Source organism: Miniopterus schreibersii (assembly GCF_964146895.1).
Source record: "Miniopterus schreibersii genome assembly, chromosome: 10".
Lineage (NCBI taxonomy): Eukaryota > Metazoa > Chordata > Mammalia > Chiroptera > Miniopteridae > Miniopterus > Miniopterus schreibersii.
Window position 1 is genome coordinate 79,248,529 of NC_138110.1, and position 12,171 is coordinate 79,260,699.

The 12,171-nt window shown below is 40.9% G+C and overlaps 1 protein-coding gene across 1 annotated transcript in view; it reads right to left on the bottom strand.

Moving 5' to 3' along the window:
- Window positions 1–12,171, bottom strand: part of RTTN (rotatin) — an 85,178-nt gene that overhangs the window by 27,354 nt on the left and 45,653 nt on the right. Inside the window, exons 27-33 of the mRNA XM_081149028.1 lie at window positions 8,085–8,239; window positions 6,063–6,282; window positions 5,606–5,734; window positions 5,030–5,140; window positions 3,066–3,224; window positions 1,945–2,016; window positions 77–266 (exon numbers count right to left, since the gene is read on the bottom strand). Of these exons, the coding sequence (XP_081005154.1) occupies window positions 77–266; window positions 1,945–2,016; window positions 3,066–3,224; window positions 5,030–5,140; window positions 5,606–5,734; window positions 6,063–6,282; window positions 8,085–8,239 (1,036 nt within the window). The remainder of the gene's footprint in view (window positions 1–76; window positions 267–1,944; window positions 2,017–3,065; window positions 3,225–5,029; window positions 5,141–5,605; window positions 5,735–6,062; window positions 6,283–8,084; window positions 8,240–12,171) is intronic.

Here is a 12,171-nt window from a genome sequence, read left to right on the forward strand (position 1 = left end):
TTCTGTACTAAACACACTGGTCTTTAACAGTTTACAAAGTGTTACATTATATAAAAATAGAAAACGGTGCACTTACCATTTAAATCACTGCCTTCTAAAGTTCCACCAGGAGCAGGACAATTCAAATCAAACATAACCCGCCCCAGGTAACACTGTTTCACCATCTGATGCAAATGCTCATAGAAATGGCAGTGACACAAGAGAGCCTGCAGGGCGGGCTTCCCTATGAGCGACAGCCCCGAGTCCTCGTCATGGACACACGGGCCCTGGAGGAAAAGAGGGAGAGAAAGAGAAAGGTCACTGCTTATCACATGAATTCTTCACCAAGACCATGGTCTCCCCACACTCCCCAGGAGCGACGTGGCCCCGCCCCTGAGGGTCCTGCGCTCACAGCCAGGGACCTAGGGCCTTACTTCCCAGCACTCCAGGTCTCTGCTGCCTAAGAATCCAGTGAAGGCAGAGGCTACCCTCCACCTCCTGTGGGGCCATTTAGTTTAAAATTCTTCTATAAAATAGTAAAACTTTAACCAAGTAATTGTGTACTTGAGCCATAAACACAAAAAGCTATTTTACAACCTACACAGGACAGTATTAAAATATCAGAAATAACGTGGTCTGAGCAATCACATTTGCAATTAGACTTCATACCTATGAACAGGCTAGATAAACGCATGGGCCTATCAACATTCACAGTGAGAGCTGTTGGCCACTTTCCTTCCCGCTGCACTAACCCTGACAAGGGGAAAACACACACACACACACACACACACACACACACACACACACACACACGGGCAGGCACGGCGCACACACCGCTCACCAGGAGGCTGAGGGCATGGAAGCAATGCCCCCACCACCCCACCCCGGAACAATGAGCACATCTAGAGCCCAGATCTCCACCGACAGAAGTCAGGGCTCTCTGAGCAGATGTGTGATCCAGGCTGGGCTGGAAGAGTTTAGAACATCCTGCTGTACAGAGTGAGGAAGTGCTCAAGGACGGGTGAAGACGTGTGAAAAGGACCCCAGACTCTTCATGAAGGGGTCCTTTTGGCCAAATCTGGAACAATTTAAACATCTAAATAAATAATGACAGAAACAGATTATAACCCATGAAACAAACTAAGTTTTCTGGAGTCCACCTTGGTGTAAATTTTAAAACGTGAAAAATAATTGGGGAAGGAGAGCTCTTCCTTACAGTAAATGTAACAAATGGGGTAGAAACGATGGAATGAGATGATCACCACTTGGCAATTATTCTGTAATAACTGCTTCAGACAAGAACCTCAAGTAGAAGTTAAAACCAGTGAAAGAAAGCTGATAAGAAATAGGTATTTATGCCGTCTCAGAGCACCGCCCTGTGAAGGAAAAACGCACTGCACAATGAACATATGGGTGGACTTGACCTCCACCAGGTGAGCAGAGCGAGCATCCCTGCACCAGGCCAGAGATAGCTTGTGTCCTGCCACCCTGACTAGAGCACACACTTCCATGAAACCACAGCCTCGACGACTTCTGCAATACATGCATAGTAAACACCGGGTGAGCTACTGTTTCTGTTTAAAATTACTTTATACTACAGCCCTGTCGAGTGGCTCAGGTGCTTGGAGCACCATCCAATACACCAAAAGGTTGGGGGTTCGATTCCTGGTCAGGGCGCTCGGCAACTGATTGATGTTTCTCCCATATTGATGTCTCTCTCTCTCTCCCCTCCTCTAAAATCAGTAAAAACATATCCTAAGGTGGAAAATAAAAAAGCAATAATAAAATAAGCACTACAGAGCAGAACTTATAAATCTGATCAAGCATAAGAAAATTTCCATTTTCTTTTAAGAGATCCTGCTGCCTTGTAAGAACTTTCATCAGTAACGAAATACATACCTGATGAAACTTTATCACCAATTAATTTCAGTACTACCAGGCTGACCGCTGTTTAAAGTCACCCACCTGCCAAGTATAATCCTTTACAATTGCTGATGGCATTGGGATCACAAGGAGATTCTGAAGAATAAATGCAGCCTGAAATTTAAAAAAAGAAGTCAATACTGCCACCCTGTGGTCGCCGCTGAAATAACCGGCATGTCGCAACAATAGCAGAAAACGTATCACTGGTCCACCACACATGCTGACCGTCACCATGAGAAATGCCAACTGCGTTTCCTGCGGGGTGATGACCTAACAGTGGATGACATTATTTCATTGGGATGTATATTTCCTCCTATTGCAGAAATTTTATTTTTCAAAAAAAAATGATTTGTAAAATATAAACTGTTCTGTAGCACTTAGGAAATACATTTTCATACTTCTATCGTCCCCTACAGACTAAATGTGCAAGTACGTACACACACACCCCTCTCCCGGTCTCCCTCCCTCTCTCATACAAGGTCCTCTCAATAAAAATTTGCTACCTTAAAAAGGGTAACAGAGGGGATCCAAAGAATAAAATTCTCAACCATCGTAACTGGAAGTCAGTAGATGATATTTAAAGTGGTCAGCGAAGGATGCTACTGTTTTAAGCATTACATTAAAAACAAACACAGCCCTTGGATTGGGAACTAAGGCAATGGTGAGCGCAGGAGCTGCTGTTTCCTTTATTTGACCCCAAGCACGACTTGATTACTGTTTTTAAAACTAATGGCATCAATCATCACTTTGATAAAAGCAGAAACTAAAAACACCCACAAACTATTTGGAAGAATTATTCTCATATGGTATATGATAAATACTACCAAGTATCTGGACGGCCCCTTAACTAAAGCTTATAAACATCAGAGACCAATAAACATCGTGGTGATACAAAAGTACTTTTTTCTGTCAACCTTTTCAATGTGTAATAAAAGAGTTTATTAAAAATACCAAATTCTGCTTTGACCATATCAGAATAAAGGACTCCAATATTTACTGTTAATTAATACCTTTTTCTTTCTCTACTACCATTTTATTTGGGTGTTTTGCAGGCACAAGAGACGATGGTCAGGGGTCGTCCACCATGTTCAACGGGGAGTTGGTGTGGTCACATCAATGGGTTTCCAAGGGAAAGGGGAAGAAGTGCAGAGAGGCAGGCCTACCTCCCGGCGCACCATGCTGCATTCCAACGGGTCCAGGAGGGTGTTCACCACAGTCCCCCAGAGCCCACCAGAAATGTTCTGGCAGCTGCTGGCCAGGGCCACACAGCCGGTTTCCAGGGTGGTCAGTGCGGATCCCAATCCCAGGGAAGTGAACCTCACCTGTGCAAGTTAAAGAAAAGGTTGTCAAAGCAAAGAATCTGATGCCCTAACAACATAAATTCTTAATTTCTCTGGCACATAAAGTTATCATACTTTTATGATAATTTGATGATCCTAAATTATAAAAGACACTGATTAGAAGACAGTGCCCTGTAAGTTTACAAATGAGTAAAATTCTACTCCACAATTCAAGAAAGCAATAACCAAGGGGGGAAAAAGTTAAATAGAAGCAAATGTCACAAAAGTCAAAACCAGGTATAAATTAGAAAAAATACAACTTTTTCTAGAGAAAGCATAGGGGACTTACCTATCTTTACAGAACCAATTCCTGTTTATTCCTCATTTTTAAACAGATTACCTATTATTTTGTTCCACCTTCCTTAGTGTTTCTTCCAAATATTAATGGTTTTAACTTTTTTGAAACTTGTTTTAGAAAATAATGGAGTTATTTTTTTTGTAAGACATTTAGTACTTTCCCTCAATTTTTTTTTAAATGTTTCAAGATTGATGCGGTGTGACAGGTTTGCCCTAGAATCACTGCTGCTCAAGTTACGCATTTTGGTGAACTTCTGACTTCTGATCCCAAATACTGGGTTTCAAAGATAACTATATGGTATCCAAAAAAGTCCAAGTTCAATGTGTTAAAAAGTGTAACCTCTAGGTTCAGATCAAATACTAGCTCTGTAAATCAAGGTTTCCATATAATAGGATATAACTGCTTCTTGCTTGAAATTAATGGACAGTGTGTACAGCCAATAGTACTGTATTACAAACTTAAACATTTGCTAAGAGCAGATCATAAAATTCAACAAGCAAGCGGATCAAAAGTAAGACAGCAGGAAGCAGCAGCTGCTGGAGGTGGAGGAGGTGTTATTAGCACTGACTGTGGGGGGGTCTCTCCAAGAGCAGGAAGCTGTGCATGTTAAATGTGTACAGCTTCCTGCACGACCATTGAGTGGAAAATTCATCACTACTATGAAGCTGCAGGGTGGCGGGACTATCGACCAAGTGACACTCAAATGTCAACTGGCCGCTGGCCCTCTAAGTTGGTTGAAAATGGCTGGGTTTTTCTAACAACTTTCACTGTTCTTTCTAAAAGTGATAGATTCTGTAATTCTTTTTGTCTATTTTTAATCTATACTCTAATGAGTCTGACTGAAGAGGGGGTGGTATAAAATGAAATCCATCCCCCAGCATTCATATGGTGAAGCCGTAACTCCCGAAGTGACTGTGTCTGAGGTCAGGGCTTTTGGGAGGTCATGAAAGGTCAGTGAGGTCATAGGGCAGGGTCCCAATCTGATGAGAAGGTGGCCATCTGAAGGCAAGAAAGAGAGCCTTCAACAAAGCCAACCATCTTTTTTTTTTAATATATCTTTATTGATTTCAGAGAGAGGAAAGGAGAGGGAGAGAGAGAGAAACATCAATGATGAGTCATTGATCGAGCCCACAACCCGGGCATGTGCCCTGACCGGGAATCGAACCCTGAACGCCTGGATCCTAGGTAGATGCTCAACCACTGAGCCACGCCTGGCCGGGCAGAACCAACCATCTTATTAGCATCTTCACCTGGGGCCTCCAGCCTCCAGGCTGTGAGAAAATAAAGTTTTGTCCCTTGAGGCCCTCCCGCCCGTCTATGGTATTTTGTTACAGCAGCCCAAGCGGAGATGGGATTAAGTCAAGTTTAAGGACAGTTTAAGGAAGTTTAAAATTGTCTCCTTTTGGAACCTACAACTATGCAAATGCATATGTTTTGTTTCATTTGCTCTGTATCTACCATAATACACTCAACTTTTCTTCACACGGACCTCTGGGTCTCGGTCCACCCACAGTGGGATCAGCCAGGCCAATCCTTGCTGCGTAGCTGTCTGCTCCTCACCGTGAGCACCCAGAGGCAAGAACCAAAGTGACACCCACTCCTAAAATCACACACACACAAAAAAGGAAACAGAAACACATTAGGGGAGTATCTAAGAATAAAATACAAGGTGTTTTAAATAACTCTGAATTTTAAAAAATCAAAACAAAGTAAAAACATACTTAAGACTTGGTTTTAATTCATTGTTTAGCCAAAACAAGGCAAACAAAAATATAAGCTTCTCCTTAAAAGTTAAATATACCATTTTTTCTTCAGAACAGCTATTTTCCCCATGATTTAGAAATAACATGTCTACAATGCAGATTTCAATCAAAATAAATTCTGAATAAAATTCAGATTTGTGTACATGCAACTTCTAAGAAACATCTTAGTCAAACATTTTTGTCTCCAAGAAGAAAAGTGACGAGACGTTTTTAGAGAGTAAACTACAGGCTGCAAGTGTGTTAGACGCCCCACACTCCTTTCCTAGCAACTGCTGGAAGACGGGCAGCTCTAGCACTCTCACCGAGCTCGGGTCCTCGGCCATCATCTCATGAGACAAGTGAAGCAAGCAGAGAATTGTGCTCTTTGTGACACCCTTCCCCATGAAGGACATGGCATTTCCTCCACGCTCCACGTAAAACGAAGTAATGACCTGAAAAGCAAACGTAGGCAGGTTCACAGCAACGCTACTCTGAGCAGTAAGGCCAAACCTATCACTTGCTACTGATTCGTCTAAATCAAATCCTAACCACATAAAGTGTACGTAATACATTCAGTTTATACATTTAAAAGGGTTAAGATGGTGAATTTTATGTTATGTTACTTCACCACAATTAAAACATATACTCTCTTACATGTTTGTCAATAAAAATCATTAAAACGTAACTGTGCCTGGCACACAGGAGGCGATGAATACAGTACCCACTGTTATGTGAGGGTTGCGCTTATGGCCGTTACGGCCACTGGCTATTTTTACTTACTTCCAGGAGACCTGCCAAGTACTTCCCACAAATTTCGAGTGGCTGCGCGAGGGGGGAATGCGAGCTCCACCCCGGCAAGGCTGTGAGGTGAGCCATCCCTCGCAGGGTCCTCTCAAGGGAAGGCAGGCCGTAGAAGTGAGGGGCGTCCGTGACCCGCAGGCACTGGAGCAGCTGCAGAGCCAGCTGCGTCTGGAACACGCGGAAAAGTCCCAAGCATTTCCTGTGAGCGCAGAGGAGGAAAACATCAACCACAGAACAAACGTGACAGGCTTAGCAGGTGGTGTCTTCCTGGTGGTAGAGGGTCCCTGACAAACACTGTATCAGAAAAGTCTGAACTCAGAGAAAAGGCAGGAAACATTCCGTCTCAAAAGAAGAGGTCAAAGGAGGGCTCAAAAAAGAGGAGCTCAGTGAAAGCACCAGCTCAGGTGCCGAATACAAAACACTGGCCATCACCGCGCTGAGAACACACCGTGAGCATCGATCTTGCCACCCAAAACGACAGAAAAACTGCAATGGAAAATTAAATGCATATAGTAAGTGAGTTTATTGCCACACTAAACCTGTACTTTTAATCATTCACTATCATTAAAAATAGAATTTTTAATTAACCAAAATGTATTTTTCCCCAGAAAGCTAAAAGAAAAAGTTTCAATGCATTTGACACATAATTTATACAAAACCATCAGAACAGTCAAGAGGCATTTTCTATTAGAAAACAAAACCTCTGAAATTAAGTAGCCAGGCATGGATCCAAAAATGTAATTCCTGAAAGAAGTAATATCACTGTATAAGAAAATACAGAATAAAATCTAAAATTTCTTCAGTTTTACAGACCTTTAAATTCTAAAACTGACAACGACTGACTGTATTATTACCTATTCCATCCCAATATCAAGTGAGTAAAAGACAACCCACAGAATTGGAGAAAGATCTGCAAATCATATATTTGATTAGGGGTTTATGTCCAGAATATACAAAGACAGCTCAAGAAGAACAAAACAAACAAACAGCCCAATTCAAAAGCAGAACAAGGACCTGAATGACTCTTCCCCAAGGGCACAGTAATGACAGGTGTTGGGGAGGATGTGGGGAAATGACAGCACTCGGTGTGGCTGGGGGATGTGGAAGATGTGACTGCTGTGGGAAACAGCTGGGCTCCTCCTCAAAAAGTTGAAGATAGATTCACCACGTGAATTAGCAATTCCAATCTTAGGATAATCTTGAGAGCGGAAGCCTGTATATGGATGTTCACAGAAGCACTATCCAAAATCCTCAAAGTGGAAACAACTCATGTGTCTGTTTAACCAACAGGTAAATGGATAAACAGAATGTGGCAGATCCACACATGACTATTAGTCGCAGGGAGAAGTAAGCACTGACATGGGCTATAAGACAAATGCCCTTGAAAACGTGGTGTTGGGTGAAAGCAGCCAGACACAAAAGGCCACATGTTGTTTGATTCCATTTACATAAAATGTCCAGAGCAATGAAATCCACATACAGAAAGAACATTAGTCACTTCCATGGTCTTGGGTGAGGGGTGACTGGGAAGGGGCTGCTGAAGGGCACAGGGTTTCTTTGGGGGGAAATGAAAATGTTTTGCACAGTGCTGGTTGCACAACACTGTGAACATACACAAAGCCACCAATTGTTCGCTTTGAAATGGTCAAAACAGATAGTAAAATTTACCTAATTTTAAAAATTAAAAAAAGGAAGTCAGAACAACAGACATTTGAAAATCATGAATGCAGAAATATTCATAAAGTCATAGAAACGGACATGGCTGCTCAGGCCGATATGTTCAGAATTAAGAAGACCAAGACCTGAAACTGAGAGAACAGCGAACACTGCGTGTGAGACTGAACCAGGCTACAGACTCAGCTGAAACAAAAACGGCCGCCCCCCATTACTACTGAAGTCCTCCCACCTCTTCACTGAAGCGAGTGAAAAGTAAACTCTCTGGAAATCAAGAGAATCCGGTTCTCTATCCCTGTCCCCAAACCTGCAGGGACAGGCCGGTACCTGTCGGTGACGGCCGAGAAGCTGAGCAGCAGAGTATTGAAGAGCGCCAGCAGTTCCTTCTGGAGCTGTTGCCTGACGGCGGTCCGGACGTCGTCTGCCTCCTCTCGTGCCTGTGACTCTGTCAGAACCAGCAGGTCCAGCAATGGGTTTGGACTCTGAAAATGAAATCAGTAAAGAGTATGTCTACTCTCTACCTGAGCTGTGTGTTGCTTCCTGCAGCGGTATTTGTGGCTCATCATGTTCTGTGTTAACTGAGAGCTGTACACCTAACTGGCAGGTATGGGTCTCTACTGCATTCCTGGGGACGGTCTACATCCAAAGGGTGCTTCATACATCACCTCAACCAAAAGAAAGCACATCTATTCTAGAAAACCGAGGAAAACACAGAGAAGTGCAACGAGAAAAATAACCACCACCCGTAATCACACCTCGCAGAAACAGTGGCTTTCAGCATGCTGGTACACACTTCTTTTTCTGCGTGTGTGAGTATAAATGTAATTATAATTCTGTATTTTTAACAAAACTGAGGTCAAGTGAAAAAACCCACTATTATAACCATTTTTCTTACTTAAAGTTATTATCAATACTTCTTCAAAAACTTATAAATATCTGATTGTTTTCAACCACGAGGATTTACCACACTGACCACTGAACAGTCAGTGACCTCTCATTTTACTGGGCAGCATCATGGGCTCCGCTCTGAGCATGTACCACATACGAATTCTAAGCAATGGAACAACTAAGTCAGAAGATTAGAACCGTTTGATGCTTTTGAGGAGCACTGCCAAGCTGTCCTTGCAGTAAGCATACAACCCACACCGCTCCTCAGGGAGTAAGAAGCCACCATCCCAGCCAACAGTAGTATCACCACTGTTGGCCTCTCTCCAACAAATAAAACTAATGCTGTTTAAAATTTTTCCTGTTTTCCATTTTAAAAATATAACTAAAGCCAGGCCAGGCGTGGCTCAGCGGTTGAGCGTCGACCTAGGATCCAAGCAATCAGGGTTTGGTTCCCGGTCAGGGCACATGCCCGGGTTGTGGGCTCGATCCCCAGTCGGGGGCGTGCAGGAGGCAGCCGATCAATGACTCTCTCATTATTGATGTTTCTCTCTCTCTCTCCCTCTCCTTTGCTCTCTCTGAAATCAATAAAGATATATTTAAATATGTATATATATATATGTATATATAACTAAAGAAATATAATAGGATTGTTTCTAACGATGCTGAGAGAATAGAAAATATTACATTAACCCCCAGCATTCACTGATACACGGAATCTTTATCAACCATCTATAATGTCACAGGCAGTGTGCTAAAAAGAGGAAGAAAACAAGATTTCATTTAACTTTTTGATTAAAATAGAAAACTAGCATTTTCTTATTTTACACATGGTAAAGGAGGTTTATAAGGTTAATTTGCCCGAAGTCAGAAAAATGGGCAGAGCAAGGATTTAACCTCAGGACCATTTTAATGCAAAGCCAGTTAATATTCTGTCCCCAGCATTATGTCAATCAAAGAGAGATAAAGTCAAAATGTAATTACTGTTATAAAATCCTTCACCTAAAGAACTCAACTCAAAAATAACCACATTCTCTTTAGCAAAAAGAAATAAAAAATCTGGGAGGAAAATCCCAGGCTGTTTACTTATGCAGGGTGTAGAGCACACTTCAGTCAGGTATACTCAGAGCATACACACAACTGAAAACAATATACCCGAGAGCCCTGGAAAGTACTGGGGAGAGGTTTTGCCTGTAACTTACTTCACTATGCTTCACCTAAGCAGTTCTGTCCCCAGCTTTTCCTTCATCTTGAGCAAGAACTGCCTCATTTGGATCCAGTAAAATTACATGAAACACAGCTACAACTTCCATGTCTCACACATAAATAAAACAATCGAGATACACATTTAATAAAATCATAAAAATAAATGCATAATTTACAGTACTCTTAGCCCCACATACCCAAAGGCAGACTTAGGCAGACCCACAGTGCAGCCAACTCCTCCACACACTGACAAAAATGAACAAGCTCTTGATAAGGCAAACCACATCGTGGTAAAATATAACTTTACTGTCAGGAATTACTAATTCTAATATACAGGTAAAAATTTAGTAGAAGCTACTGATTCATATATGACTACATTGACACAGTATGTATAACCTGAAGTTAAGATTCCTCTAAAGAATCTCATCTACTGATAACTTGCTTTTGGCTGTAGTTGCTGAGACTTTCCCTTTATAGTCTGGCACGGAGTCACATGTTAACACTGAGATTTGGGGAACCTCAGCGGCATCACCTCTAAACTATGGGATGAATTACCATTCCTCAAGCACAGCAGAGCAGAGCAGATGTCTCCACTAATGCCAGGTGATCTCAATGCTTAATCATACTTGAAGGTTTGTTTTTGGATATTAGCATCCATCCTAATTCTAAACCAACCACTGGGGCCATCATTGTGTCACTGCTGACCTCCTTCGAAAGGCAACAATTTCTGTAACGATGGCTCATTTTCCTTAACCGCTGTTTCCACCCATCACATCCAATTTTCCACCACCAGCAACCGACAGTAGCAGGATGTGCAACGTCCCCATGAACTCTGAGTGCACGTGTTCCTGTTAAAGCAGCCGAGAGAGAGACGCACACAGTGTAGTTCTGAATAGCTACCCCCCAAAAACAATTAGGGTCCCACTTCTATAAACGTCCATCAAAAAATTCATTCTGTCAAGAAAGGTCTTCAAACTCATCACTTCTCGGTTATTTTATATATTAACAAAATATCAATACATGAAAATGTAGATTAGCGGTGCAACAAATTCCTGTAGTGCCTGAGAATTAAAATGTTTGTAATAAATGAGAGTTTTCATAAATCACATAAAATTTTCACAACAGAAAGCTCCTCCGCTTTCCCTGGGTAAGTTACCTGACTTTTCTTTATGCTTCCTAGTATTCTTCTGTCTAATCAGGTGTTCATATTAGCCTATTTTTGTTAGTTTTTGCCACCATTACTTTTGCATATATTTTCATATCCTGTCCATACATTCAAAACAATCCCTTGTTTTGACCCTCTTAAATCATTTCTCACTTATTTTTACCCACTTCAAATAACAAACTTTAAAGACACTCGACTTCCTATTTTCAGGCTTCCTTTAGTCTGAACACTGGTCACTGCAAACACTTAATAACTCAATTTCCGTTGTGCCATATTTAGAGAGGAAACCCTTCAGAAAGGGGATGCTTACGTCCATGCTGCTCCCCCTCAAAAGTATTATTTATAACATTAGTGATGGCAACATATGAGGAAATAAAGTAAAAGCTTTCCAGACACAGCCTTAACACTATACAAAGTCAAATAAATAAATTCAATTATAACAAAAATCCTTTGTAAACCTGAATTAAATAAAATCTTGTAGAAATTTCATTTTAATTTCAAAACTATGAATAAATTATACAATATATATCTGCACTCACACACTACAAAATTCACAATCATTTAAATGTAAAGTTTCAACTATCTAGTTGCAGTTACATAATTTAGGCAAATACATTTTATTATGTAGTGATTTTTCAATTGTTATATACCATGTACAGAGTCTTTTATGCTAATTTTTAATTTTTGCACAGATTTTCAAGAAAATGTTCTACAACTAAAGTCCACTATACCTGCCATTTCACAACCCAACAATCAAATTCCCCAGAACACAGAAACTCTAACCTGAGGAGGTTGCTTTAAAGCTTATTCTTTTTTTTAAAAAAGGGGTAAAAAGATTAAAGTTATAAAACTAGATCAAAAATTAGAGTTACTGAAAAACTCATTCAGAGGGAAAGCTTCATAAAGATTCTTTTAATAATATTTTAATATCCAATTTCTAAGATAGTTAAGCATGCTTAAAAGTTAAAAGCATTATGCCAACATTAGGCTTTACTGTTTTGCTTTATTAAAAATGTTCAGAAAATAATTGCCTCTGAACACTTAATTTTTCAAAAAATTACAAGAAGAGAGAAAATTCAAAATAAATAGGTTTTTGAAATCCTTCTTGAGAGAGGAAAAGAGCAAACTTTACCAAACAGTGAATCTATGTGTTCTGGA